Below are 14,158 nucleotides of genomic sequence, written 5' to 3'. Positions count from 1 at the left end.
GATGGACAGGATAAAGAAGGGGTTGAGGCTATCAAACTATGGAGACAAGGGCAAAATGCAAAAACAGGGAGAACCATGCAATAAACTTCCTAGCTTCCAGGAGAGAGCACATAGCCAAGTAGAGTAAGAGGAAAACTGTGTAACAATATTCCCTATTCCTTGTCTTGTTGTATTCAGATGAATGCAACTGAATGCAGAAAATTGTACATATATTTATTTTCTGTACACCTTGTAACTATTATGTGAGGTGGATATTACTATCCCAATAGTAATATGAGAAATATGAGAAACTGAGACTCATTAAATAACTTGCCCACAATCAATAGTTGGAGCTCTTTAAAAACTCAAACCCCCCCAAAAAAAATACTCGAATCCTAGTCTGTCTGGCTTCAAACCCTATACTTACTCTATGTTTGGTTTATGTTTCAGATTTATTGAAATATGATTCATAACCATATAATTCACCCATTTAAAATGTCCAATTCAGTGGTTTTTAGTTTATTGACAGAGTTGTGCAATTATCACCACAATCAATTTTAGTGCATTTTCATCAACACAAAAAGAAATCTTATACTTCTTAACATCCACTCACCATTTTTTTCTCCTCCTCCAGACAGGCAACTACCAGTCTACTTTCTGCTTCTCTAGATTTGCCTATTCTGGACATTTCATATAAATGGAATTGAATTAAAATCATACACCAGTTCTAGCATAGGGAGGGAGTGTAGTTTCCCCAAACAACAAGCAATGCTCTGACGTCGACTGGGTATCCTACAGTTAACCCAATTCTGACACTATCTACCCAGAGATACCATCAGATACCATCTGTTAAGGTCTCAGTCCTACAAGACTGCCTCCCCTTTCACCCTACTTTAGAATCCACTTGCAAGCAGGTTATGACCCACCTGCTATAGATTGGAGGTTCCAGTAATAACTCCTTAGATTTGATCAATTTGCTAGACAGACTCACAGAATTCACAGAAATATTTTATTTACTGAATTGCCAGATGATTTTAAAAGTATATAACTCAGGAACAACCAGATGGAAGAGATACATAGGGCAAGGTATGGGAAAGAGGCATGGAGTTTCTATACCCTTTGTCTTCACACCACTCTCTCAGCATTTCCCTATGTTCACCAACCCAGAAGCTCTCTGAACCCCATCCCTTTGTGTTCTAATGAAGGCTTCATTACATGCACATGATTGATTCAGTCATAGGCCATTGACAGTTGATTCAGGCTCCAGCCTTTCTCTCCTCTCTGGAAGTCAGAGGAATGGGGCTGAAATTCCAGCCCTCTGATCACATGGTTGGTTCTCTGGGCAACAGAGAGGTTTTCCAAAAGTCACCTCATTAACATAACCAAATACACCTTTAGGAAATTCCAAGGGCTTTAGGAGTTCCTTGCCAGAAATTGGGATGAAGACCATATATATATTTCTTATTATAAAACACAACATGACGCTTACAATGTGAGATCTCTTTTGACTGGTTTCTTTCACATAGCATAATGTTTTCAAGGTTCATCTGTGTTATAGCATGTATCAACACTTTGGTTTTTTTTTTTATTTTTATTTATTTATGATAGTCACACAGAGAGAGAGAGAGGCAGAGACACAGGCAGAGGGAGAAGCAGGCTCCATGCACTGGGAGCCCGACGTGGGATTCGATCCTGGGTCTCCAGGATCACGCCCTGGGCCAAAGGCAGGCACTAAACCGCTGTGCCACCCAGGGATCCCCACTTTGGGTTTTTTTAATGGCCAAATAATATTCCATTGTGTGGACATAGCATATTTTATTTATCCATTCATTAGTTGATGGACATTTAGGTTGTTTTCAGTTTTTGGGTAGTATGAGTAATGCTGCTATAAATATTTGTGGGTAAGTTTTTGTGCATACATATGATTTCATTTCTCTAGTAGTAGAATTACTAGATCATATTGGTAACTCAGTATTTAACTGTTTGAGGAATTGCCAAATTATTTTCTAAGAAGCTGTACCATCTTGCATTTCCACAGGCAGTGTATGAAGGTTATAATTTATTTACATCCTTGCCAACACTTGTTATTTTCTGTCTTTTTTATTATAGCCATCCTAATGGGTGGCTCATTATATGTCATTATAGTTTTGATTTGCATTTCCCTCCTGGCTAATGATGTTTAGCATCTTTTTATGTAATTATTGACTTTTAGTTTATCTTCTTCAAGAAAATGTTTATTCAAATCCTTTGCCCATTTTCCAATTGGCTTATGTGTCTTTTTATAATTGAATTTTAAGAGTTTATTATATAGTCTAGATACAAGTCCCTTATTAGATACATGATTTACAAATATTTTCTTCTGTGGATTGTCTTTTCACTTAGTATCCTTTGAAGCACAATTTTTTTTGAAGCACAATTTTTAAAAAATTTTGATGAATTCCAATTTATCTGTTTTTTCTTTTGTCACTTCAGCTTTTAGCATCATATCTAAGAGGCTTTGCCTAAGTCACGAGGATTTATTCCTCTATTTTCTTTTAAGAGTTTACCTGGAATTTTTTTTTTTTAGACACAGATCATGAACTGTCTCTGTTATAACCTACTGAAAGTATCCCATTGCACATTGAATAAAATCTAAAGTTCTTACCAGTATTATAATGCCCAACATGATGTAGTCCCTGCCTACCTATCTAAATTACTCTGTTTCAGTCACCCTGACCTTTCTGCTTTTCTTAGACTATGCCAACCTTATTACTCCACTTTAGGCCTTTGTATAGCTCATTCCCTGCCATTATTCAGGTAGCTGTGGAATTATCAGCTCCTCAGCTGCCCATTCACTAACTACCCTCTAATAGACCTCTTACCAACAATCTGGTTCTTACTTGATGCCATAATATTTTATTTTATTCATAACAGTGTTTACCACCTGACATTATGTTATTTGTTTGTTTGTCTCTCATCCCATTAACAGGTTAGCTTCATGAGGGTAAGAATTTTATTTGGAGTTCTACTACTCCATTCTCAGTGCCTAAAATGGTATTAGCACACTGTGGATACTCAGTTAATATTTCTTTTAAGTTAAGGAATTAGTGAATTGGAGTGGATGAATTTACCCAAATAGAATGATATGGAAAGAAAGCAAACATCATTTAGATTAGAAGCTGGTGAAATATCAGTATCTACAGTGTAGGCAGAGGAGGAGATGTCAGTGAACAAAGAACAGATGATATTGGACATGGAGGTAGGAGGAAATCCAGGAAATAACTTTTCTTTATAGAACGTTTATATCTAAGAGGAGAGAACTGACTGGATTTTCTTAAAAATGTAGTATCAATGATTATTACAAATTACTGATCCTATTAGTAGCATTTAAAACAAAAAAAAGATAATTGCAATCTAAATGCTACAATTTAAAAGTCTATAAATATTCACACAGGAATCAATGGTCTTATGAATAATATGGACCTGGGTGAGCTTGTTCCTTATATTGTGTTAAAGAGTAAAGGAGAAATTTAGAGATTTTTTTCTATCAGTAATTTGAAGATACAACATACTTTTCTCCAGTTACATTGGGGAATTGCATTGATTTTGGTTCTTTCAGTCTGTGTAGGGAATTATTGAGGCTAAAATATTCTAGGATATCAGGAGGAAAAAGGCATACTAGAATGTGTAGTTAAATTGCAAGTAATATATTTATTTGTTAGAAAATTCATTTAAAAGTGCAGATATACCTGGATGAATCAGGAAACAGGCAAGGAATGGGCAAGGTCAAGGGAGCCAAAAAATTGCCCATGATCAGCAACACCAGGATGTTGTTAACACTAAGCTTGAAGGAGCAAGGGGACTGAGCAGTAATCAACTCAGTAAGAACTATGGCTAGCTGTAGGAGAGGGGCTATCTGACATGAGATGTAATTGTTGGTACAAGAATGCAGCCACTTCCAAATTGTGGCCCAGGAGAAAAGGATTTGGGAACAATAATATCCCAACTTGTCTCTCTTCCCACCTTTGATCTCCTGCCAATGCTTCCTATCAGCTGAACCCAACCAGAAGCAGAGAGCAAGGGAGCTTAGTTCAGGCATGAAGATGACGTTCCCAGGTTGAAGAACAGAATATAAAAGGTTGGATAATGATGTGGAAAAGCAAACATTGAAAATCCAACATAAGGAAAACTTGACAATGCATGGCAAAGTCTAAAAATCTGTATACCTTTAACCTCTTCATTTCTGTTTTTAGGAAACATATTTTGAGAAAACAGGCAAAGGCACAAAGATATCCCTTGCAGTATAATGGCAAGCAATTACAACAAATTTAAATTGCCAACAATAGGGAACTGTTTGAGTGAATTATGGCTTAGCGATACAGTGGGATCTTGTTCATCCATCAAAAATGAAGTGAATGTACATTGATTAACATATAAATGTACTCATGTTTTATTGTTTACCAGAAATGGCAGGTTTTATAATACTATTTACATGAATCCATTTTTGTTTTAAAATATCCAAAACTAATTGAGAAAGTGCATATTTTTTTAATTTGTCTCAAGTGTTGGGGCTAACTTTTCTCTGTATCTGTTGGAATATTGTAATTTTTCTACAATGAACATATACTATTTGTTAATAAAGATATTTTAAAATGGGACATCATATAATCAGTAATTTTATAATGTCATAGAAAAACAGTTACAGGAATGATGACCGAGATTGACTATGGGTTTGAGGAAATTGTTCCAAGTTCAAACCCAAACTCTCCAATCGAAATAGAGGAAGCCAGTTTATATACTGATACAGACTATAATGAAGTCTTTACACCTATTGGCGGTTTAGAAAAATGTTCAACACTTCAAACACAGAACAAAGGTGAGACATTTGTTATTTCTATTGTTATAAAACATTTCTTACTAACATACAGATTTTCATTTTGATGAGTGTTTTTGTTTTATTGGATTTTTAATTTTTCTATTTTTTAAGGGTATCCACCTGCAAAATTATAATTCTAAGCTTTGCCACATTAGGAAAATATTTTTGTGTGTGTGAATTTGATTGTTTTTGGAGTTTCTGTGTCCTGGACATCAAAATAGCCTCAGATATTTGATCATATTGTGCTCACACCATATTATTATAACCAGATCTGATGACAGCAATCTGTTATAACATTAAAATAGTAGATTATTAAATGATGGCTATATTTTATTTTCTAAAATATGCTCAAGATTTTCAGTCTCATCTAATATGAAACCATAATTCAAAGTAGAGATGCATTAGTTGCAGTATTAGATCAGGAAATTTACTTCGTTTTCACAAGTTTACCATAATTAATAATTAAAGTACATTTTATCCAAACTATATTCCAAATTTTCATCTTCCTTGAGGGTGCTAAATTCTTCCACTAGTGTAAAACTTGCGAGAACTACCTTTAAGACTTAAAGTTTAAGATATGCTATAGCGTGAGCTACAATAAATTAATAGATGATATATATAATAACGGTTCTTTTACTGCTGTTTTTTGTAAATACATAAGTTGTGTATAAAATTTTTACTGTTGGCAAATAGGTATGTGATGATTTAGTTAGATCCCTGTTAGTTAAAGATGAAAGAGTGTGAGAGATTTGCATTCAAGACTAAACTTGAGGGGCACCCAGGTAGCTCAGTTGGTTGAGCATCCAACTCTTGATCTTGAGGTTGTGGGATGGAGCCCTAGGTCTGGCTCTGTGCTCAACAGGGAGTTTGCTTCTCTCCCTCTTCCTCTTCCTCTTCCCTTGCTCCCCTCCTCCCCCAGCTCCCTCCCACTCATTCATGCACACAGTCTCTCTCTCTCTCTCCAAATTAACAAAATCTTTCAAAAAGAATAAAGACTAAACTTTAGAACATGATATTTTAGGAATAATCTGAATTTGGAGTCAAAAGATTTTATCATAGTCTAAATCTCCACTTTAAAAGTGGTGTAATTTGAAGACAGCTATTAAAAATTTTATGGTTTTGGGGACGCCTGGGTGGCTCAGCAGTTGAGTGTCTGCCTTCGGCTCAGGGCATGATCCCAGAATTGTGGGATGGAGTCCCACCTTGGGGCTCCCTGCAGTGAGCCTCCTTCTCCTTCTGTCTGTGTCTCTACCTCTCTCTCAGTGTCTCACATGAATAAATAAATAAAATCTTTAAAAAAAATTGTATGGTTTTCAAATTTCTTCTATAATATCTTTTAACTTATTCTAATTTCTTATAAAAATGTTTGTGGGGATCAACTAGTATATTTGTACACGTAATGAGATAGTTTGTAAAAAACATGACAGATATCAAACATAGCTATTATTATTAATGTGGAAAACTAGAAACCATTATTAGTAAACTTCATGATATCTGTCATGAACCAGAGTCAGAAACTTCCTAAACTACTATTCAGTGAATGAAAATATGCTTGGGTTTCCAAATACATATAAATTATCCATATCCTATATTGCCTTAGGGGTCCTGTGTCATTAGACATCATTTTATAAATTTAGATTTGCCAATTTCGTTTATTATCTTTGCAGCTATATTGATTGCTGCCAGATTTATAGATATTTTGGTCTCAATGTTTAAATCAAAAGGAATGCATTATGTTTTGAAATTCAACTGATACTGTAAATTTTGTCTTAAATGTAGTTAATTACCAAATTATACGTTAATGTCAAAACGTTTCTTTAAGACAAAAACAGTGGGTAATTTTCTTTTATTGGTTTGTTGATATATACTAATATTCCTACAACACTCACATATTATTTGTTAATAAATGTAATTATTTTATGAATATCATTTCAGATGTCCTAGCAATATATAAGCAAATGCAAATGTAGCTTTATTTTAAATTTAATTTTATTTTTATTATTTTTTTAAAGATTTCCTTATTTATTTAACAGAGAGATTGAGAGAGAAAGAGGAGAGGGGCAGAGAGAATCAGGCAGATTCTGGGCTTAGCGTGGAGCCTGTTGCAAGGCTCAATCCCACCACCCTGAGATCATAACTTAAGCTGAAACCAAGAATCAGATCCTTAACTGACTGCACCACCCAGGCATCTCTATTTTTGATTAAAAAAAAATTGTACATGCAGACAATTTAGAGAATCAAATAGTTACTCAAAATTTGTAATAAAAAGCAGCAGTCTTCTGACTTCATCAACTACCCACATGTTTTTTTCCTTTTTTTTAAATGTATTTAAAGTGTAGAATGTGATAATTTAATATATATATATATACATCATAAAAGATTCCCATCATTGAATTAATACATCCATCACTTCACATATTTACTTTCTTTTTTTTTTTTTTTTTTTTTTTGGTAAGAACACTTAAGTTCTATTTTCTTTTTTTAATTTATTTTTTTTTGTTTTGTTTTGTTTTTTAATTTTTTTTTAAGTTCTATTTTCTTAGCAAATTTCAGTTATACACTGCATAGTATCAACTATAGTTACTGTTTTATACATCAGATCCTCACACTTTATTCATCTTATAACTAGAAGTTTGTACTGTTTTACTAACCTTTCCTATTTCCCCACAGCCGAGTCCCAGGCCTTGGCAACCACAATTCTACTCTGTTTTCATGAGTTCTACTTTTCTTTTTTATTCCACATACAAGTGATATCATGCAGTATTTGCTATTCTCTGCCTGGCTTATTCCACTTAGCAAAATATCCTCCATGTTCATCCATAATGCAAATTTCAGGATTTCCTTCCTTTTTAAGATTGAACAGTATTTTCTTAAATCTGTGTGTATAAAACACATTTTAAAGAAAACAATATTTTCTTTATCAATTGTTTTCTTTAAAACACATTTTCTTTATCCACTTATCTGTGGACAGACACTCATATGGTTTCCACACCTTGGCTGTGGAATAATGCTGCAGTGGGAGTACAGACACCTCTAAGACAGTGATTTTGTTGCCCATCTGTGTCTTCCTTTACAACATTTATCTTTTTTTTTTTTGTCTTATTGTGCTGACTAGGACCTCCAGGACATTGTTTAATAGAAACAGTGATGTTACCATCCTCATCTCGTTCTTGACAGTAAAGGAAATACTTTAAAGTTTCATCATTAAAAATGATGTAAATATCATTTCAGTGGTGAATCATTTACAATGCCTATGTCAGTTTCAATGGTTAAATGTTGGAAGAATTTACTTTATTGGGTTGAAGAAGCTCTTTCTGTATTGAGTTTGCTAAGAGTTTTTGATCATGAAAGAGGACTGAATTTTATTAATGTTTCCTACATCTGTTAAGATAGCTACATCCTAAATATGAAGAATGTCCCTTATTAAAAACTTCCAAACCTTTAATCTAAACATAAATCGTTTTTCTATTGGGATCATATTGTGTCTGCATTATATTATTTTTAATTGTTAACATTATCTTGAGAACATTTCACAATGCACTTGTCTTCAAAAGCATTCTTTGTTCTTTTAATGACTGCAGTTCTAAATCTTATGTATCATACATTCCCCAATTTGAGAAGACTAATGTTGTTTTTAATTTCAAATATGTACATAAATGTATGCTTCCATTTCCAATTCTTTCTGTAGAGTAAATTCATGGAAATGGAATTATTTAATATAAGTATTTTTTAAACTATACATTCACTAGCATGATATGAGAATATCCTATTCATACTAGCCTTATCATCATTGGGTATATTTACTACTGATATTGTGTTAATACATTTTAATCAATGTGATGGGCAGAATTATATTTTACTTGGATTTAAAAAATTATTTGTTTGGGGTACCTAGGTGGCTCAGTAGGTTGAGAGCGCAATTCTTGATTTTCGCTAGGGTCATGATCTCAGAGTCCTGAGACCAAGCCCCGCATGGGGCTCCATGCTGGACAGGGAGTCTGCAAGATTCTCTCCCACTCCTCTCCCTCTGCCACTCCCCCTACTTGAGCTCATATGCACCCACACACTCACTGTCTCATTCTCTCTCTAAATAATAAATAAATAAAATCTACAAAAATTTTTCATTTTACTGGACATTTGCATATTTTTATTTTGTGAAATGATTTGCTTATCTATTTTTCTCTTCTTACATTTTATCTGTATATGTCAAAGATATATTTAATGTATATTTAATTTAAAACTAACCAGGCTATCAATGTTTTCCTTTAAGGTTTCTTTCATTGCTTTTTTACTTAGAAAATTCTTCCTAAAATTAGAAAAATATGTATTCATGTTTTCTTTAAGATTTTCCTTAAGATTTTGGTATCATTTATGGCATAGTCTTTACTTTCTTTACTGATTAGATATGCCACTTACAAAATATGCTAAATCCTTGCCCACATTAGAGTGTTTCTGGATATTACGTTCTATTAATTTGTCTATTATTGTACCATACAATTTTAACTGTTTAATATGTAATAATAACATGTATTAATATCTTATTTTTTGTTATTAAATTTTTTTCCTACTCTCATGTATTCTTCTAGATTTACTTTCAGTAAATCAGTTTTTTAATTTCCAAAAGAGATCTCTTGAGAAATTGTAATGTCATTGAAATTTTTTACTTTTTTTTTTTACCATTAGTCTTACTAACCAGGAAAATGATTTATCTTGCCTTTTATTCAATTTTTTAAATGGTCCTCATTAAACTTTTATAGTTTCTTTCATATACTTTCTGCACATGTTTGTTATGTTGATTTCTTGATGTTTGTATACTTGTCATCATTATGAATGAATTTTCCATTAATTGGGGGGAGGGTTATATACGTTTGAAAACCGGAGATTTTCTAATTTATTTTTAATCAGGCACCTAGTGAACTCCTTTATTTGTTTTCATTTAGTAATCTTGGGTTTTCTAGGTAGATAAAGGAATCTTCTGCAAGAATAAACTTGTCTGTCCTGTCAAGTAGATCTCTACTGTTTCTTTTCATAGTTAACTAGCAAAATATTTGCTTCTTTGTAACAATTCAACACTTCTTTACAATAGAGGAAAACAGTATCCTCATATCTGTATAGAAGAGCTATAATAAAGTAAGGACTCCAGGAAGTGTTGTATAACCTTAAGAATATACGGAAGTAGCACCCTTCGTAGAACTTTTGTGTGGTTACAAAGAACATTGGTTGTAGTGTGTTGCTGCCCTCAAGTGGCTCTATCAAAAATGGATGGTTGGAAAATAAGACCTCATAACTGGTAGATGTTTCTTTCCATAGACTTGCAGAAATAGTAGGATGAGCCTACTCATCTAGAAAGAGAAAATGGCTAGAGGACCTGTTGGAGATATAAACAAATGCTGTTTGGATTTTTACTACTAATACGACTTCAGTAATCAGAATGGATATACAAATGAACTATGTGTAATTGTCAAACATAAGCCCTGTTTAGATACGGAATTGATTGGCTAGCTCTCTTTGGTATATAAAAGAACTATGCCAAATTTGTTATGGGAAGCTCTTGGCCATGAAATTATCAGAAACTTGGCAGGTTCAGATAAGTAATCTCTTAAGAGGCTAGTTTACGGAACAAATTCTCTTTTGGCACTTCAAGGTAACACCAGGCAAAGGGATGTTTCCTGGCTGCCTGCTTAACACCACATATTTATTAGACACATGCATGCCAATGATGTAGTTGGTCATGGGAGTCATCACTCCATGCTATTCCTCGCTCATGACATTTTAAATTTACTTAACTGAAAGGTTACTACCCAGAACAAGAGATTGTTGCTCCTGCTTCCTTGTAGCTTTGGCTTTGGGGAGTTTGGCTTTCTGAATAGCTCTTCATCTAAACTTATATTTTCCCTTTCTTCCTTCCACTCAGGAGCTTATAGTAGAATGGGAACAGGTTTTACATTCCTTCCTTTGGCTCAGAAAGTGTTAAAGCACTGACGTAGTTGGCTAAGATTCTAAAGTAACCTGAACATAATAGGGTGGAGATCGACGGGAGAAATTTATTCCAGTAATTAACTGTTAGCATTAGTGTTTCCTAATATATGATGTATCACACTTGTCAAGTACTTTGCCATATTACTTTCATTATAATCAACTTGCCAATGAAAATTTTATTTCTATTTTATACTAGAAACAATTTTTTAAATCATTACAGTGATAGAATCTGAATTGATCTCATTTGTAGGTTTTGTAGACCATCTCCTTTCCCTACATCTCTGAACCTCTAGGGATGAATTCAAGACTTTAAGAGGTAAAATGATGCAGAGAAAAGACTAGGTTCCACAAAAGTCAAATGCTTTTATTTCTTTACAACTCTGATTAGGCTACCCCTGGTTATTTTGGAGGATATGGCTGCAAGATATTTTCCACCAATTATTAATCTTTGTTGAAAAGAAAAGCCATTACAACTCTTTCAGGATGTTTGGTTACTAGTCAGTGTACTAAGTAATGCTAAAATTTACTGAGCTTTTGCCTATATGCCAATCCTATGCTGCATGCTTTATATGCACAATACAATAAAGAATTAAAGAATTTAAAGGATGTTTAAATGGCTAATTGCAGTAACTAACTAAATCCCTTTGTGTAACTTTTAGATTTTTTCTTATTCCTTTACATTTCTTTTTTTCAGATTTATATATTGATGAAGAAATACTTTTTGTAAATAACTTGATGACATATAAAAGTCAGCTACCAACTGTGCATACTCTGTTGAGTAGGCTAAAACCATTTTTGATAAAGGACCCCATTTTAGATTTCAAAGAACAGATCTTCACAGAAGCTAATTTCTTCAGGTACTTAATTGTCTGATGCAAATATTTTTAAGGGAGAAAATATCTTTGTATGCTCACAAGTCTAGATGTTATCAATAATAATATTTATCATTTATCTCAATTCCAGGTTTTTCTCTTTTTTTTCAATTCCAGTTTTAATCATTGTGTTAAATTATTATTTAATTTGGTTGGCTACATTTAGTATGTACCTTGCTTTTTTTTAGTAGACACTAATTTAATGTTTTATTTTTTGTTAAGGGAACATTTCTCATTTCAAGGAGATTTGAAAAGTCTTGTGAAAGAAGATTTTTACATGCATAAAGAGAACTTTTGTCAGGAAAAGCTAGAAGATACAGTAGGTTTAAATGAAACTGTAATACTTGCTTTCAGTAATGTTTTTATAAAAGTTGGTAAAGCACACTTTTATAAATTTCAGTAATATGCATTGACTATCTACTATTGTCAAGTTAAAAAAGACTTGGTAATAGGTTAAATATACCAGTAACGGAGTCAAATTTACTTTAAGACAGTGGTTCTAAACTGTGGTTGCACATTGGAATTACTTGGAGAGTTTTAATAAAATCCTGGAGCCTGGGTCCTACTCAGATGTATTTTGGTTGATATTGTGCAGCCGAGGTATAGTGAATTTAAAAATATTTCTTAGTGATTTTAATAAATCTACCTGGTATAGAACATTAAGTGGTCATACTCTAATTAAAAAATTGGAAACCAGAGCTAGAAATGTTGATTTTGATTTGTGAGTTACACACAAAACAGCACTATGTCAGAGAAGTTTCTCATTGAAGTAGTAAGAATAAAGATGGTCTGAGACTTCATTTTAGGTGCTGCCTGTGGTTAATAAGGAAGATAGCATCATTACATATTAAAGATCAAATTCCTCAAAGGCATCCCTTCTTTTTTAGCATACAGTTCCGATAGACACAAAATTGTTACTATGATATTATTATGTAAAGAATTTTAGCAGTTGAGAGTGCAAAGAATTTTTTACAATTTAACAAACTCGGAAAACTAGGCCCATATAGATTCAATGCATTTATAAATTACTTTAAACATTTTTTTGAAACAACTGAAAATGTTTCATATTTGGGGCTTTTCTTAAGACATTCAAAGAATATAGATAGAAATGTAAATATAGATACAGATACAGATATCATAAGGCATTTAAAGGGTTTCCTTACAATTAAAAATGTTAATATACATGGTGAAAATATTAATTTACCTATTAGCTTCTTTTCTAGTCCCCCCATCCCTCACCTATTAGCTCTGAGAATTGTGCACATAGAATCCCGTTCTGTAGGAATGAAAAAGAAGTGTATTTAATGACATGTAGCAAAGATCCATTCCATTTCATCTACCCTTTTAACTTCTCTCCATTCACTATTTCTCATCTACTACAGTGATTATTTTTAATTCAGAAGTTTAGAAATTTGTTATTAGGCCAAAAGAAGATATTTCTGCATCTAGAATACTGTACATCACTAGTATAATCAGTGGCCATAAAAGACATTATTCAGAACATTGCTTGTAGTATATTTTTGGCTACTATACCTCTATTTTTTAAAAAATGTTTTAATAACATTAAAATTTTTAAATATTTAGTCTAAAATTTGATACACCAATTAAACAAATTATATCTGTTTGTGAGTCCAGAAATACTTACCTGGAAAAGCTCCCTAAAAGCTTGTTTTACTTATACTATTTCAGCCATCAATTTTGTCTGAGTGTGAATTCTTAATATCTACAAGCTCCAAACAAGAAGCTGATATTCCATCACTCTCCGAACTGAAGGAATCATTAAACTTAGTTCCAGAAATAATAAATTATGCAGATGAAAATGAACTTTTCAAAAGAGGTGAGAATAAATTTAAAAATCCATTACTTGTAAAAACTATTTAATAGTGTTTGTTATAAAAGTACTTGACTAAACTGTTTTCTGTTTAAAAAACCTCCAGATTTTTATTTATTTATTTTGAACTCCCAGATTTTTAAAAAGTGTTCTGCAGGTAAATCTTAGAATTATTGTTGGTGAGACTCTTTTCTCATTGTCTTTCTTTTTATACACTTGCAAACTTAAAACATCTCTCAAATTAACCATTTCAATATAATTATACAAGTAAATCTAAATCACCTATGACTATACTAATTTTTTAAAGTTGTTTTCTAATAAACAATGACAAAGTACTAACAACTTCTATGCTGACTTTAGTTAGATATGGAGAAGCTCAGAGTAAGGTCGTGATTCATGGAATCAGGTAACTGGGAGAATCATAACCTAAAATGTAGATTTTTTTTATCCCAGTTAGACTTAGTCAATATTGTTGAATTTTTCTGATGTCAATTTAAGCCCAGATATTTAACTACTCTTTTATAAATTCCAATTGAAATCATTAAAGATATATAATATTAGGGAGGAGTGAAGGGAGATTTATGATATCCATTGAGAACAGGGATGCTTCCCATTACTAGACCACAGACTTGAAGGAATTCT

The 14,158-nt window shown here is 32.7% G+C and overlaps 1 protein-coding gene across 3 annotated transcripts in view; it reads left to right on the top strand.

The window, feature by feature from the left end:
• SHOC1 (shortage in chiasmata 1) overlaps positions 1-14,158 on the top strand; it is an 81,488-nt gene that overhangs the window by 15,764 nt on the left and 51,566 nt on the right. For 2 of the 3 annotated variants that reach the window (XM_035696679.2, XM_025432221.3), the window contains exons 5-8: positions 4,650-4,834; positions 11,508-11,670; positions 11,908-12,004; positions 13,375-13,522. In XM_035696679.2, the coding sequence (XP_035552572.1) occupies positions 4,650-4,834; positions 11,508-11,670; positions 11,908-12,004; positions 13,375-13,522 (593 nt within the window). The remainder of the gene's footprint in view (positions 1-4,649; positions 4,835-11,507; positions 11,671-11,907; positions 12,005-13,374; positions 13,523-14,158) is intronic. The other variant, XM_049091894.1, reaches the window with a different exon arrangement.

The sequence above is a fragment of the Canis lupus genome, chromosome 11 (assembly GCF_003254725.2).
Source record: "Canis lupus dingo isolate Sandy chromosome 11, ASM325472v2, whole genome shotgun sequence".
NCBI lineage: Eukaryota > Metazoa > Chordata > Mammalia > Carnivora > Canidae > Canis > Canis lupus.
The sequence above is the reverse complement of the archived record's forward strand: the minus strand, read 5'-3'. Positions and strand labels throughout refer to the sequence as shown.